Consider the following 16,845-nt stretch of genomic DNA (forward strand, 5'->3'; position numbering starts at 1 on the left):
CGACATCTCAATCTTTATTTAAGTTACAGCTTCCACAGACAGACCGACGAACGAACGGATCGGTGGATTGAGCGGACTTCAACTAGTTTCCTTCTCCTGATTATTTATTCATATATACATATATAATCGGTAATGGTGCAGGAGCGCAAAGAACACTTGTCAGGTCGTAACCAAGTGCTCTTTATCTTCGTGTGAGGTATAGCCGGGAATGAATGGGTTGCCCACTCTGCAGCTTCCATTAGAATTGCAGGACCAGAACCCTGTATTGCGGTTGGTCCTCATCCCTAAATAAGCCTTTCTATATGGAGGAAAGAATAGGCAGGAAGAAGTTATGGCAACAACTCCAAGGCATCCGCAAGACCAAGTTGCTAAAGGGTGGTTACCAGCTCAACAGGTTTAAAAAAGTAATCAACCTCGCAAGAACAAATTCCGGTTATTTATTGCACTTTGCCTAGGCCATTGCAAAATCAAGAAGCACTTATTCAGCATGGGCCTAGCCTCTTGTGCCAGCTGCCGGTTCTGTGGAATGGTGTCGGAAAATTGCAGACTAATCTTTGAATCCATGTTTCCGAATAAGGATCACCTATTGCTATAATGGAATTTATCCATGTGCTTGGGCTAGAGAGTCATTGTGACAGAGGGAAGGTCACTATAGATCTTAGGGTGCGGTGCAAACCGTTGCAAACCAATTCAGCCATAAAATGTCAAAACCTATTCGATCCCCTCTGTCGTGCGATCCCCTCTGTCGTCTCAAAATGCTTGCTTTTCGTCGGCCTTTTCAGGTAAGAAAAAAAAACAAGTCCGGGGGCCACATCTGAGCTGTAGGTCGGATGCGGAAGCTTTGGGATGTCGGCCTTGGTTAGGTAGTACAGTCGCGGTGGATTTTATCAGCCAATGACAGCAAACTCGATACAGTAACAATACAATAACAGCACATTCAAAGTTACACATAAAAAATTTTTCTAAACGTGTACATTTTTAGGTCAAGGTTTATATAAGTCTTCATATTGTACTTTTTATTATTGTATTTTTCTATTGGTGCCAACATTTCTCGTATATTTTCTGATTTTATCAAGTGCTATGCTAATAACTATCATCATAACGATTTTGCCATTTAATATTCTTTGGGTATCGCTCCAACATAACTGTTTTCGGCTGCAACTCATTCCAATACAACGAATATACGCGGTTTTCAGCTCTCTTCTCCAGCGCTCGGCTGTCACGCCGCTCTTTCGGAATATACGCCAGCTGCCAGGCCCTATATATAAGCACAAACCACTTACCACTCATGAAGTAGAAAATCTCGACATAACTTAGTATGCTAAAGCCGTAAAAAAGCGATAGAATGCCACCGAAACGGCCTGGAATACAAAATTTAAATATTTTCATATTTTTTCTACTTTTATGTTGCAGAACACTAGTGTTTGGTACTCACTCAACAATGCAACCCAATCGCCTACAATATCTATGTACGTCGATTCCGCATACAATTGCTTGAAAAATAATTTCACCAGTGCCAGCGGCTCATCGCTAGTAAGACCTTCTCTATAACAACAAATAAAGTAAATATGACGAAATCTCACATAAAGTCTGTTACGCACAGCAAACCAAAGGTATACGTATCATTCCCGTGTTTGTTACGCAGTGGTAGGTAATTCAAATAAGTTTTATAGTCAACACCCTCACAGGTCGGCATACAAGAGTTGCACTTATCGAAACCATCCGGCGGGTCGACATACTCGAAGTAAGACCATTGATTGAACACACGCAACCAGTTTGAGAGGCAGGGCAATTGCAGTAGAGTGCAAACGCTGGCGTTAATGAGTGGTGGCGCGAGGAAGGGACTGACGCAACCACAATACCGTTGCATACTTTGCATGCGACAAATGAGCAGACATTCATCATGCGAGTAATAGGATCTAAAGAGGTCAAGAGTTAGCAGATAAATACTTAAGTAAGTGTAATATTTTAAATAATCGATAAGAGACGACCGAAATTATTCTAGAATATAGTCTTTGTTCGCTATAATTCGGAAGAGAATACCATTACGTTCAGTATTTATAGATCCTTCAAGTGACCTAATAATCTAATTCAGAGAAACCATCGCGTGACTTCGGTCTGGAGATTATTAATGAACTTTTAAGGAGCTTTAAATGAACTAAGAATAATTTTGGCTCATATCAGAAATGTTTTCAAATCAAATCCGAAGATCTTGAAATATTAACTACTTAAGTTTTATAAGCTTGAAATTAAGAATATTGTAGCGTAATATGTTAGTTGTGGTCGGAACTTTAAGCTTACTTCGCGAATATCCCGGATCCCGTTTTACTTGCGTCCCACAATAATTCCTTCTCAACGAATCCACTTTTCATTTCCATTCGCAGCGGGTCTGGTGAGGTTAAGCCAAAATCAATCCAGTAGATCTACAGCTCCGACGCTTCAATAAATGCCTCCTGATCTAAACTCGCTGAACGTAAGGAGTGTTTGACCTCATTTACATTAAAATAAAAGTACTTCATATCAATAACTATTTGGATATACAAGTATGACCATGGAGTAGTTACTGGTAACAGCAAAAATTATAAATTATTCTTCCTCTTCCTCTGCTTCCCCGGGCGGATATTGCTTCGAATACTCTAAGAGCTGTAGTGTTTTCATTTATTCGAACGACATGAACTAGCCTGCGTAGCCACAGTCTCTTAATTCCGTAAACTACGTCAATGGCATCATATATCTCGTACAACACCTCGTTCCATCGACTGGGGTATTCCTTCTTCCGCAGAACATTCTCCCGAAAACTCGTAACGTTGACTCACCAGATGTTATCATCGCTCATGCCTCTGCACCATATAGCATTTAGGTATAATGAGTGACTTATTGAGTTTGATATTTGTTCGTCAAGAGAGGACTTTACTTCTCAATTGCCTACTCAGTGGGAAGCAGCACCTGTAGGCCAGAGTTATTCTGCGTTGGTTTTCCAGGCTGACATTATTGTTGGTGTTAATGCTGGTTCCAAGATAGACAAAATTATTTACGACTTCGAAGTCATGACTGTCAACAATGATGGGTTTGAATTGATTACAAGTACTACTAACTGTACTAAATATTACGGAATGGCTCAAGCTACTCGGAAAAGCTCATTTTATTACTGTCCTTGGAGTTATACATACATTATAGAGGATATGTTCGCTTTTCAGAAAAGATTTCCATTAAGGAAAAAAAAAAAACATTTATATATGTGGAATACTTTGCTATCTTTGGTGAAATCCCTACTTCCGAAAAACCAACAAAATATTTGAAAAAATCCAACATTAAATTTATATGAACAATAAACTAGTGACTTCATGACATTACTCACTTATTTAACAAACGTTCACCCTCATCCTTAAAATAACATTGCCTTAGCTCTGGCCTAAAGTTGCGTATAGCATCAGAGGCCTCATAAAATGTCGGTTGTATTGCAATCTCTACTAAAGTTCTACGGTTCACCAAAATCTCACCCAAGGTATTTGTCATTACGGTTGGATAATCGTTTTGTAGAAAAAAATAAAGCTGCCAAAAAAATCGGAAAATTAAGTGAGCTAATCAAATGCGCCCAAGTACTCACACGAAATGCATAACTAGCGAATTCGGTATGCCAAAAATCATTCGAATCACTGTGTAAAACAAATTGTACCGAGCTAAGCAGGGAATTAGACTCGAATGTAACATTTTCCAATAACTTGCTATTCGCCTTGGTAAAGGCAGCTCTTATGCTGAAATACAATAAAAATTAAATATGTATACACATTTTTTTCGCCTTACTCACATACCTATTCGTGGTGTAAGTATCGCGACGATAGTTGAAGAGGCAGCACGCACCCACTGATATCGAGCGTTTTTGAAAATATTTTGTTATATTTATTGGCTTACCGAAAACCATACCACTCCTGATGATGTCGGGGCAGTCGGGTGATAAATCGAAAATTATGTCGCGTGTGGGATACTCACTGCCATTGTACATGCTCGTGAGTATATTATGTAGTTGATCAAGTCGGGCATCGTTATCAGTATAGGTGTCCAAAGGATAAAGAAAGAAGCCAGTAAGCAGCTTCAAATGTTCAGCCATTTCACTGACGTTTGTTGCAAGTAAATCGGGTTGAAACCTTTGCTGAGCTTCGAAGCTGAAAATACGGGTTAGGGAAAAATACTTTTTGAATTTATTTGGAACGAATCGTTTACAACAAAATTTTAGTGAAAGTGCAATAGAAGGAGTAAAAAATAGAGTTAGTACAAACGAGAGATTTTATATTAGGTAACCACAGAAGACAATAATTTTCTATCAAGACAACGATTTCCTTCATGTTTCAGGTAGATATGTATAGTAGCTGTCTGACGATGCACCTGGGACTTTTGGAGCCAATTATGAGACTTGGCGTTGTTCTGAGAGCTCCACTGATGCGTATTCTATCTGCTCTTTGCCAAATATAAGTACAATTTGTCCACTAGTTTGTTTACAGCAGCTGCTTAAGTGAGAACAATGGATAAAAATATCGAACAAAGAATTTGTCTCTAATTTTATATTTCGAACAATGTTTCGTGTGTGGAATAGTTGCCAATGTTGAAAAAAGCTTACGGTGATTCAGTTTAATCCAAAACACAAGCCCACGAGGGGTACAAAGACTCCAAAGAAGGTCGTGAGATCGTTGAAGACATGCCTCTTTCTGGACGACCTTCGACCTCTTCAACTGATAAAAAATAATAAGAAAGGGAAGGATGAAAATGGTGCTTAGAAATCAATGCAAGTGTTAGAGACATATTAAGAGAGCTCAACATTTCTCGCGAGTTCGTTCAAATGGGTTTGGTGAATATTTTGGCTTTGAAATTCGTTGCACGACTCTTCCAAATAAAGCTGAGTTTTGTTCAAACAGAGTACCGTAAACAGATCTTTTTGAACATGCTTGATCGTGCCCATTCCGATCGCACATTCATGAAGAACATTATAACTACATATCGATGAAACATGGGTTTATAAGTTTGACATGCAAACAAGTCAAGAATCATCGGAATGGAGGGAAAACAAAAAAAATCACCCCAAAGTCGCTCAAAAATCAAGACGATTCTCTTTGTTTTTTCGATATTCGTGGTTTGGTGCATCATGAACTTGTTCCGGAGTGACAAATGGTCAATAAGGAGTTCTATATGGCCGTATTAAAGAGTTTGCGCGCGAACATTCGTCGAAAACGGCCGGAATTGTGGCAGAACAATTCATGGATTTTACACGATGATAATGCACCATCGCATGGAGCAACGATTGTGACCGAATTATAAGCCAAAAACTTGTTCCCTAAAGTGAAATTGCCGGTGAGTGGAATCCGTTTTCAGTCGATCGAAGAGATAAAACAAAATCCGCTGAAGGAGCTGAAGCCCAAACCAAAAAGTGCTTATTAAAGTGTTTTTATTCTCTGTTTTTTAGCTTTAGAGTTATTAATAACTGGGATCTGGGAGAATTAATATAGTGGAAAACTAGCCTAGCCTTATGGAACCTTCAATAAATTAACGACTAAATGTTAGTAACATTTTAAAACTTATGCGCTATATAATTACGTCATATAACGTAAAAGAAAGTTAAGCAAATCGGTTGAGTAGTCCGACCGGAATCATATGCGCCAGTTTTAAAAGGTGTGTTTTCAGCAAAACGCGTGTAAAGTTTGAGGTGTGCACTCCGAGGGCTCCGAACATCGAGCGGTATTATTATTTTTGGGCCTGTTTCGAAACCTCCCAATGGTAAAGTGGGTTTCTTTATTAATTCTAACGGAAGTTATTAAATACTAAATATTAACTTATTAACTGATTTCATATTCCAAAAATGTTTAAAGTGTAATTCTATTTATAAATTTTGTCATTTATGACAATAAAACCTCCCTAACATACAAGTATTTAAATATGTCTAAACGTAAACTTCTAATCACTCTTGGCACCAAAGTTGTTTGCTAAAAATATCTACAACTCAACATCAACTCATTGTTCTCATTATCCGCTAGCCAACCAGCAACTTTCTTGCTTTATCATACCACCGTTATATGCTACTAAATGCCCCGTGGTGCTACAGTACCTAAAACCTATAAAATAGCTGACACCACAGGTGCGCATGTTCATTTGCCTTCAACGCACGCAACATGTGGCAACAACTGGGACTGATAGTATTGCTCGGCTTGGCAGCCGTTCATAACTTCGCGACTGCAGAACGCGTACGCTACGACAACTATCACGTCTATCAATTGCAACCGAAGACGACAGCACAATTAGACATCGTTAAAGAGCTCGACGGTACGAATGACGGATTGCTCTTTCTGGACGCGGTACACTATGTAAATAACAAAATTAATGTGCTTGTGGCGCCGGAAAGTGTAGCTGATCTTTTGGCTGTACTACAACGTGCTGAAGTACCTCATCAACTGGTCGAGGAGAATGCGCAAAAAAGCTTAGATTTAGAGGAGGAGCTTGTGGCAGATCCCAATCGGCGTAGCGGTGATTATACTTGGCGTGAATATCATGAGTTGGACGACACATATACCTGGCTGCGTACGCTAACGGAAAAGTATCCTGAGCAAGTGAGTCTATTCGTAGCGGGCAAGTCGTATGAGGGACGCGAAATACTGGGCGTGAAGATATCGTACAGTAGCAGTCGCGCTGATGAAGCAGCTCGTGCTACGAAACCGGGCATTTTCATCGAGGGCGGCATGCATGCACGCGAATGGATCAGTCCGGCTACCACAACCTACATCATTAATCAATTGCTGACGAGCACTAACGCGGATGTGCGTAAAGTAGCCGAAAGTTATGTGTGGTATTTGGTGCCGCATAGCAATCCAGATGGTTATGTGTACACGCATACCACAAATCGGTTGTGGCGTAAAACACGCACACCATATAACAATTGCTACGGCGCAGATCCAAATCGTAACTGGGATTTCCATTGGAATGAGGTGGGCTCCAGCAACAACCCCTGTTCGGATACATATGCTGGACCCAATGCCTTCTCAGAGGTTGAAACTCGCACTCTAGCCGATTATATTAACACGCTGAAGGGACAATTATTTTTGTATTTATCATTCCATTCGTATTCACAACTTTTACTCTTTCCTTATGGACATACCGGCGAGTTGCCACCAAATTATAAGGATTTGAAGCGCGTTTTTGATGTCGCTGTTTCCGCGGTTTCGAAACGTTACGGCACCAGATATACTGGCGGTAATGTTTATGATGCCATCTATCCGGCTGCAGGCGCCAGCTTAGATTGGGCTTACGGCAAAATGGAAGTGCCCTACTCATATTGCTTTGAACTACGTCCTTCGGGTAATGCACTATGGTCTGGTTTCCGTCTACCCGCTGCGCAAATTATACCTACTGGTGAGGAGATAATGGATTCTATGTTGGCTATGATCAACGAGATTGGTACTTCGTCTAAAATGTAGTGTTGATATTTTGTGTAATTAATATTTGAATGTTTCTTATATTTAGCATATTTCGTGAATAAAAGTGAAAAAATAATAATAGAAAGTATTTATATCACATAGCAATATAATCTAAATACCTGGCAAGATATTTTCAGTACAATATTTTAATAACTAGGAACTGTGTTCGTATTCATTCAATCGACATCAGCGCCGTCTTCAGCAACTCCATCTATTGTCACAAATTTTGAATTCCTCTAACAGGTTAGGACATTTTGCAATGAATTTCAATAAGTTATATCACATGGCCTTGACTTTACTCATTGGTTAGTGAAATCAAAAATCAACTTAATCTTAGCAACTTACTAACTAATATTTTCGAATCATAAGAAGTTTTAATTTATTTTCAACTAGAGAAACCCGAATTTTTACGTTAGTGTGTGACAATAGAAATACGCCTCCATCATTTCACACTGGAGTCCAATCGACAGACGTTATAGTGGACTGCACATGATGAACCGGTCTTCAAGCTCGCGGAAACACGAAAAAGTCGGCTGGCAATGTTATGACATCAGTCTTTTGGGATACACGTGATATAATATTCATAGACTGATTACTGAGGCAGTTATAATCCATTGCACTTTGTATTTGGTCGCAGTTCTATTCTACTATTCCAAATATTTAGCAATTGTATAATTTTTTGAAAGGATCAGTTTGAAATAGTATGCATATACTTCATCGTTTCCCTTTAAATATTCCTCGCAAGAGAGCTCCGATAAAAAACGCGTCCGATAGCTGCTGAATTCAAAGTGCTATAGGAAGAACCGCGGCTTCCGGCGCGCTATTTATAGGCACGCCCCACCAACCCGGGCCGGTGTTGTACATTATTTTGATAAATAACTCAAAAATAACAGTATTTCTCCTCTATTTAATGGATGTTTTTATACATATAAATTTTCAATCGCTCTTTCAATTAAAAAACGCATCAAAATCCGTTGCTTAGTTTTAAAGATTTAAGCATACAAAGAGACATAGGGACAGAAAAACCGACTTTTAATTTATTTTCAATTCAGCTTTAAAATGGTTTTTTCCAAAGAACATTTCAATAGATGGGTATTTGAATTTCATTCAGTGTTATCGGGGAGCCTCGACCAGCGATCTTCAATTAATCTAAACGTGACCAGTTTAGATTATATTAATTCTATAATCTTCCCAAAAAAATAAAGATAAATGTAAACAAGTAAGGAAGACTTCAGTTCGGGTGCAACCGAACATTTTATACTAACAAGAATGAAAGCCAGAAAATAATTTTGAAACTGAGAATTTTATATATAGGGCCGTATACTATGCCTGTACATAACTACTATACTGACAGGTACATAAGGATTGTTTGAAAAACGAAAGCCATTATATATATTTAGTATACCGAAGTTGGGGTAGTATCGGTCCGATTCAACACATTTTTGACTTACAAACATACCATTGTCAGGAAAGTACTATCCTGAATTTCAATTATATATCTCACACATTAACCGATATTTTCGATCAATAGTCAACTATAGGTTAACAATTTTTGGTCACAGAGTGGCACACACTGAAGACATTATATATAGGAAGTAGGCGTGGTTATTGTCCGAAATCACAACATGATATAGAAATATGATAAGAACGCTAGGTACTAAATTTGGTTGAAATCGGCTGGTTGGGTTCTGAGATTGTCCGGTTCAGGACCGGACCAGGACCGTCACATGACATCGCCCAGAAACTTAACATTCATAATCAAACGGGTTTAAAACATTTAAAAACGGCTGGCTACAAAAAGAGATTCGATGTTTGGGTACCACATATGTAAATTGTCTGCGGAAAATTTAATGGACCGAACTAACATCTGCGATTCTTTGTCGAAATTGAAGCATTTCTGAAGCGAATGGTAACAGGAGACAATAAGTGGATCAAATACGACAATAATGTGCGAAAAAGATCATGGTTCAAGCTCCACAAAAGGTCGCAAGGCCAGAATTAACGATTCGAAAAGTTATGCTGAGTGTTTGGTGTGATTGAAAAGGAATCATCCGCTATGAGCTGCTCCAGCCTGGTCGAACGATTGATTCTACATTTCACTGTCAACAACCGATGAGATTGAATCAAGCAATCAAAAAAACCGCCATAACTGATCAACAGAAAGGGCTTCGTCTTCCATCAGGACAACGCTACACCACACACTTTGATGTCTCGGCAAAAACTGGGAGAGCTTGGCTGGGAAGTTTTGTTGTAACCACCATATAGCTCTGACCTTGCACCATTGAACTAGCATTTGTTTCGGTCAATGCAGAACTCCCTTAATGGAGTAAAGTTGGCTTCAAGAGAAGCCAGTGAAAATTATTTGTCGCAGATTTTCGCCGAGAAATCAAAAAAGTTTTACACTATGTAATAATGTTTCAAACGGAAAAATGCCAAAAAGTGGTCGACCCAAATCTATTGACAACTTTATGAATTTTTACTTCCTAATCGAATCATTTCTTTTAATTCTTCAGTGTTATGTGGTCGAGAGCTCAGATAAATTACTGCATGATCAACTGCCCAACCTTGCATCTTATGAACGGTCGACGCCCAACTCAGTTTTATTGGCAACATTCGTCTTTCAACAATTCGAAAGCTGTGTGTTTATCATTTAAGCCGAAATTAATACGGACTGACGGGATATCTTCCGCATATACTTGGTCCTTGCAAAAATTTGGCTAGTTAATTTGTGTAACGAAGATCATGTTACCATTCACTAAACTTTTTGACACGTCAATGTTCAACAATTCCCATCACTTTTTCTCCAACGATTATTTTCAGTATATTAGGAAGACCTCCTGTTTTATTGATTTTATTAGTTATAATATTATTTAAGTCCTTATTACCTAAATTTCGTGTAGCATCAATGAGTTGGTATTGATTGGTCGAACAATTTCGGTATTGTTTGAAGCCTTGGCGCATATAACGTCAAGATTTTAAATTCGAAGTGTATAAAAAACAACTTGTGGAAGAACTGAAGTCGCTCTATCTTCCCAAACGACATCGCTTGGCTTTATGGGAACTTGAAAAGTTCCAAGAAGATCCGACGTTTTCGAGTCAAATTTTGTTCAGCGGTGAGGCCCATTTCTGGCTCAATGGGTATGTAAACAAGCAAAATTGTCGCATTTGAAACGAAGAGCAAGGTGAGGAGATGCAAGAACTGCCATTTAACTCAGAAAGAATAACGGTTTGGTGTGGTTTGTGGGCCAGTGATCCATATTTCTTCAAAAATGATGCCGGTGAGAACGTAACCGTTAATGTCAACTGTTATCGCGCCAAAAAATAAATCTTTTTCAATACGAGCTCACAGTAACTAACATCCAATGCTCAGAGAGGTCTTAAGTTTCTAATTATTGTAAATGCTATCATTAAAACTGTTTTAGTAGTGCACTTATTTAGAGGTACGTAATATTCACGTATAACTCAATCAATTTGGAACTCACCACATTCACCAGATAATAGATTATATCAGCAATAAAGTTAGCTTATCAGACATAACTTATTTAGCGCACATAATTCATGATTAATTCGATTATAAAAGAAATTAAAAAAGTTAAGACTGGCAGTTTTGATAATGCAAGAATTTTAATCTATAAATGTGCGACGTTTAATCTAAAACGAATTAGTTTCGAATACCTTTTCAAACTAAACAAACGAATGTCGCTGAAGTTCGGTTTAATAACGCTGCTCTGCCTAACGGTGGTAGCTCTAGAGACGTGTACCGCTGAACGCGTACGCTATGACAATTATCGGGTGTACAAAGTCCAGGCGACCGATCGCCAAGGCTTGGAAGTGCTCAAACAAATGGAAGACACAGACATTGCTCTTCGTTTCTTAGATGGCGTGCACAAAATCGAGCGGGCAATAAATGTGGTGGTACCGCCAAATAAAGTGGCCGATTTCCTACCCATTTTGACCAACAACAAAATTACATATAGTCTGTTGGAGGCAAATCTACAAAACGCCATAGACAAGGATTATGCACAGCTTGCGAGCCGCGCTACCACGGACCGTTGGACCGCATATCAAACTTTGAATAGTAATTATAATTGGCTGATAACTTTACCATCGTTATACCCCGGTGTGGTGACACTGATTGAGGGTGGTAAATCGTATGAGAAACGTTCGATTTTGGGCGTTAAAATATCCTATCAGAATGCATTGAAGCAGAAACCGGGTATTTTCTTGGAAGCTGGTATACATGCCCGCGAATGGATTGCGCCTGCGACAGCAACATATATCATCAATGAACTTTTGACAAGCACTAATACGGAAATTCGTGAGTTGGCGGAGAGCTACGAATTGTATATCATACCGCATGCCAATCCCGACGGTTATGCGTACACACATACCACCGATCGAATGTGGCGTAAAACGCGTCAACCATACGGTACTTGCGTTGGTGCAGATCCCAATCGTAATTGGGATGCTTATTGGAATACTGTAGGCGCTAGCAGTAATCCTTGTAGTGAAACATATGCCGGACGTGCAGCGAATTCGGAAATTGAAGTCAAATCGCTGTCCAATTATATTACTTCGTTGAAGGATAAAATCCAATTGTATATCTCTTTCCACTCATTCTCGCAGTATTTGCTCTATCCGAATGGACATACCTCCGAACTGCCCGATAACGTCAAACACTACCAACAAGTTTATAATGCCACCGTAAAGGCGATAAGTCAACGTTATGAAACTGTCTACACTGGCGGCAATATTTATGATGCCATCTACCCGGCAGCGGGTTCAAGTGTGGATTTTGCATACACCAAATTAGGCATACGCATGGCTTTTTGCTTTGAATTGCGTCCGAATGGTAGCTTCAATGGCAATGGCATGGAATTGCCCGCCGAGCAAATAAAACCAACCGCTGAGGAGCTTGTCGACGGTTTGCTGGCTATGGTGGCGGAAGTCAAGTCTTTAGGTTATTTCGAACTAATTAATGGCGAAGAAGTTGAGTTTTTGTAAAGTATAAACCAAATAAGCGCTAATAAATGATAATGCTTGATAATAATGTACACTTTGAGGTCAAGTTTTTAGTGAGTGATTACGATAAGATATGGATTATAAAAAAGATCATAAATAATAATTAAAATTTGGTTCTTACGTTTTTATTAAGTACTCGTATTTATCTAAGGTTGTTCTCAAGTTGATAAATTTTTCAAATACATTTTTCTCTTGTCATGAATATTTACGTTTGTATGCTCAGAGCATCAAGTTAATTAGAACTCGATGAACTAAATTCGACTGGTTCTCTATATAATTTTTTGGCTATAAAAATCCATATAATTTACGGCGTTGGTAAGAATTTTGTTTAATTTTAGAGTTTTTATAGACACCCTATCGGTTGGCTCGAAAAAATTCCAGCCGAGAAACACAAATTTCGAACAGTTTTGCAGATTTGGGCCGTATGCCAGCTTTAGCATTCGAATGTTTTCTTCCAAGACGTTAATCGTGTCCGTCTTATCTGTGTAATCAAGCGACTTCGCATAACACCACAAAAATTAGTACAGTGATGTTACATCGCACGTGCTTGGAGCCTACGATACGAAATAATACGCTCACCAAAACTTTCCTTCAATAAATTGATGATTTCGTTGGCTGTATGGCTTGTAGTCTTGTTGGAACCAAGCATCGTTCACATAAACATACTATTAAGGCACCCAATGATTCTTTCTGCCCAGAAGATCCGACGTTTTCGAGCCAAATTTGTTCAGCGATTAGCCCCATTACTCAATAGGTAGATATGTAAACAAGCAAAGTTGCCGCATTTGAGACGAAGAACAAACTGCAGAGATTCAAGAGCTGCCATTTTATACAGAAAGAACAACGGTTTGGTGTGGTTATTGGATCGGTGGAAATATGATGATGGTGGGAACACCATGATAACCGAGTATTTGAACTTGATGCCTGAAATTGAAGCTTGTGATTTCGGCGACATTTGGTTTCAACAATACGGTGCCATTTCCTATACATTGTTTTAATCAATGGATGTATTGAGAGAGCACTCGGTGAGCAGACAATTTCACGTTTTGGGCCGGTTGATTGTCCACCAAGATCGTGTGATATCACAACGTTAGACTTTTTCCTGTGGGGATATGTAAAGTCTAAAGTTTATACGGACAATTCCGCTTCGCTTCAGGCCTTGGAGCAAAACATCACGCATGTCATTCGCCAATTACCAGTCCAAATGCCCGAACGAGCATTCGAAAAATGGGCTCAACGAATGAACCACGGTTGGAATTTTCAAAAAATAAATGTCAAAGAATGTTCTTATTAACATTCCTCATTAAATTTGAAGTTCCTGTGTTTTTGTCAAATTTTATTCATTAAATAAGCTGATTTGATACATTCTTTTTTTTTTGAAGTGGTAAAACATTTTTATGTTGTTGTAAATATTTAACGCCATGTGACAATTAGTGTGAGTTTAGTAGCGCGAAAAGTTTGTCAAAAGACAAATCTAAAAAGTTTCGGCTTATGTTTTGCGTTTTCAATACAATCACGACTACGGAATCGTTGAAAGTATGCGGTTACTGTTTTTATGGAGTCTACTTTATCACGAACGAAAAACTAAAAGATCGTCAACATGGCATCAAAGCGCCAGCAGAGGATCTCATATGAATTTTGGTTAATATTAACGGTATATAACATGTCATCGTCCGACCAAAATATCTGAATTTTTGACAAAAATGACGTCGAGTAAAGGTGGTAAAAGAAGTTCCTGAGGTGAGAACCCAAGTATTTGAGCGGCACAAAGCATTCAGTGAGGGTTGTAAAGTCATCGAAAGAAATGAAATAGTTTAATAAACAGACCTTTAATATCATCGACTTAGCATCAAAGATATAGCATACGATCTCATATGAATTTTAGTTAATATTTTGGATATATACATATATGACAATGTTGAAATCCGACCAAAGTACCTGAATTTTGCGAAAAAACTACGTCGAGTAATGGCAAAGGAAGTGCCTGAAACCCCTTATCAACCAAACACATCAGTAATGGTGACGAGGCACTGGTTTATGCATATAACGTCGACACTGTCCAACAATCTGGCGAATGACGTTCTAAAAATAACCTAAAAACGAAAAAGCAAATTATCGCTCAAGGCAATGAAGGTTATCTCAGCCAAGGCTTAGATAATACGAAGAGTATGGAAAATTGGATGAAACGTTGGTATGCCTTGTATTGACCTAAAAGGAGCCTATTTCGGAGGTGGTAATAAATATTTAAAGTAAAACAGGTGATAAAATTCACATAGTTGATGCCATTTAGTTATATACATACATACATATGTATGTATAGCTTAGTATAAATATGACCTATTTAACACCGATGTAATTGTAAAATAACTAATTAAAAAAGTATGGTATGTAAACATTTGCTTAAAAGCTATTTGATAACCACATAAAAACGGTTATATGTCGGTTTGTATATGCAGTATAACATACTTGTACATAGAGTGTTGTGTTGTACTTACACCTGTTCCGCAAAGCTCATCATTTTATGTCGACTTATCTTATTTGCACCGCAAATCGCGACAGCCGGGAATGGACTATTGGCAACATGCACCAGTTTAGTGGATAGGCGAACCTCGGTTGGTTGATCTAAAAATTCTTTAATTAAATTGATAATTATCACATGAGTGACGATAATAAGGCTAGATAGGAAGATAAACCAAAGGTGTCTGAAAGAAGATAGAAGAAATTAAAGAAATAAATCATATTATTGATTTGAAGTAAAATCAGAAAAAGGGATGTATATTAATATTATTAAAAATATTATGTAAAAATTTACTTAATATAATATTATTAAAAAAAACTTACTTGGCAAAGCGTATCGCTGATGTGGATAGGAATATTTTCATGCCATGTATGCCACTTTCCTGTAAAAATTCACGCAAAAGTTCACCATACAAATTTTTTAAGGAAACTAAAGTGTTTGTCATTATTGCGACCACATTTAATTGACACCAAGCAAAGTTTTTGAGATTAGACTGTGACTTTTTAACTCGGTCATGTCTAGTTATAGCTGAATTTTAGATAAATAGGTTAGTGTGTTTTGAGGAAAATTGTAGCGTTAAGCACAAATTCATGTCCATAATTGTATATTAGTGACTGGATCGTATTATAATTATGCGTGTAACAAAATGATTGACAAATTGATGCCTTTTAGTCAGACAATTTAAGTGAAATAATGTAGTAAGTACTTTTTAAATACACGTATAAACATTTATATAATTGAGTTAAGAAAATTACATATACATATATATCATCTGATGATTTCTGATTAATCGAATTTTCTGTTTTGCTTAGTATAAACCTCCGCTGGGATGGGCATAAGTTCCATTAGAGAATTTTGGGTTTTTCGGTTTCAGCTCAGTTTTGGAGCGCCATTTGCTAGGTTGTTGGATAGTTGGATATTTGGTTAACTTCTTTGAGAATCAAGCTGGTCTTTCTACAAGACAGTTTTCTGGAATGGCCACTGAGTGGCTTAACTTCAGTAGAACCATCATTTTCGAAGTTTCTTTAAAATGGTGTTTACTGTTGCTCGACTCAGGTATAAAGTTTCTGTTTTTTTATCGCCGAATTTTTTACGTTAACTGATATTTTTTTCGGTGAGTCATTGCAGCGATAAATAAAATGAAAAAAGAAACTTAACCGTTATCGCAACACTAAAAACAATATAAGTATACCTAGTAAAAACTTTGTACAGAATGTACGAGTAGACTTATGTCAAACTTAAATAGTGCCTAAGTTTCGATTTTTTATTTTATTTATTTATTTATTTTTATGAACTATAATTATAAATAATTACATTACATTTAGCAAGGCAACTAGTAACTGAGACTATCGGCCTCGATTTTTTATAGATTTGATAGATTTGGAGTTATATTATATATAAATGATCAGGATGACGAAGCGAGTTGAATTCATTATTAGTGTGTGTTAGTCCGTTCTTTCGCCTGTCCGTCCTTCTATCTGTGCAAGCTGTATCGCAATGAAACTTGGCATATAGGTTCATTGTCTAAAACGAAAGGACGAGTTCGTAGATCAGAAAACTGTCATGCCCCAAAAGGCCATGAAAGCACCATAACAAAGCATGGCACTTCTTCCAAGAGACGGCTCTACAAAGAGGGTATACTTCACTAAGAAGTTTAAAGTTACTCTCAGCAGTAAGACGTAGTGGAGTAATTTCACACTCGTCCTACAACTGAGGGGCAGCACTATCCAATGATACACCGACGGCTCGAAAATAACGGAAGGCCTTGGAGCAGAAATTTCTTATACCAGTTACCATACCAAGATATCCAATGGGATGTTTTCCGATCATCTTTCAAGCAGAAGTCTT

General features: G+C 38.0%; 3 protein-coding genes across 3 annotated transcripts; 2 read left to right on the plus strand and 1 right to left on the minus strand.

The window, feature by feature from the left end:
* Window positions 1-984: 984 nt before the first annotated feature.
* Window positions 985-16,038, minus strand: LOC105223398 (sodium channel protein Nach). The gene is made up of 8 exons (XM_049452215.1): window positions 15,321-16,038; window positions 14,975-15,181; window positions 3,813-4,163; window positions 3,608-3,755; window positions 3,359-3,552; window positions 1,602-1,919; window positions 1,436-1,545; window positions 985-1,361 (listed from the first exon to the last, which is right to left on the minus strand). The coding sequence occupies exons 1-8, from the start codon at window positions 15,440-15,442 to the stop codon at window positions 1,084-1,086; spliced, it is 1,728 nt and encodes a 575-aa protein (XP_049308172.1). The 5' UTR covers window positions 15,443-16,038; the 3' UTR covers window positions 985-1,083.
* On the plus strand, window positions 6,122-7,546 carry LOC105223387 (zinc carboxypeptidase A 1). The gene has a single exon (XM_011201105.3). The coding sequence runs from the start codon at window positions 6,159-6,161 to the stop codon at window positions 7,455-7,457; it is 1,299 nt and encodes a 432-aa protein (XP_011199407.2). The 5' UTR covers window positions 6,122-6,158; the 3' UTR covers window positions 7,458-7,546.
* Window positions 11,114-12,511, plus strand: LOC105223386 (zinc carboxypeptidase A 1). The gene has a single exon (XM_011201104.3). The coding sequence runs from the start codon at window positions 11,154-11,156 to the stop codon at window positions 12,459-12,461; it is 1,308 nt and encodes a 435-aa protein (XP_011199406.2). The 5' UTR covers window positions 11,114-11,153; the 3' UTR covers window positions 12,462-12,511.
* Window positions 16,039-16,845: the final 807 nt, after the last annotated feature.

Source organism: Bactrocera dorsalis, chromosome 1 (assembly GCF_023373825.1).
Source record: "Bactrocera dorsalis isolate Fly_Bdor chromosome 1, ASM2337382v1, whole genome shotgun sequence".
Lineage (NCBI taxonomy): Eukaryota > Metazoa > Arthropoda > Insecta > Diptera > Tephritidae > Bactrocera > Bactrocera dorsalis.

Bases quoted from the DNA above. Each gene is read 5' to 3' on its own strand.
- LOC105223387 (XM_011201105.3), top strand. From the start codon at position 6,159: ATGTGGCAACAACTGGGACTGATAGTATTGCTCGGCTTGGCAGCCGTT.
- LOC105223386 (XM_011201104.3), top strand. From the start codon at position 11,154: ATGTCGCTGAAGTTCGGTTTAATAACGCTGCTCTGCCTAACGGTGGTA.
- LOC105223398 (XM_049452215.1), bottom strand. From the start codon at position 15,442: ATGACAAACACTTTAGTTTCCTTAAAAAATTTGTATGGTGAACTTTTG. The intron at 1,546-1,601 runs GTGCGTAACAGA...TTGTTGTTATAG, and splicing joins ACGTATACCTTTGGTTTGCT to AGAAGGTCTTACTAGCGATG. The intron at 1,362-1,435 runs GTGAGTACCAAA...TTTGTATTCCAG, and splicing joins CGATTGGGTTGCATTGTTGA to GCCGTTTCGGTGGCATTCTA.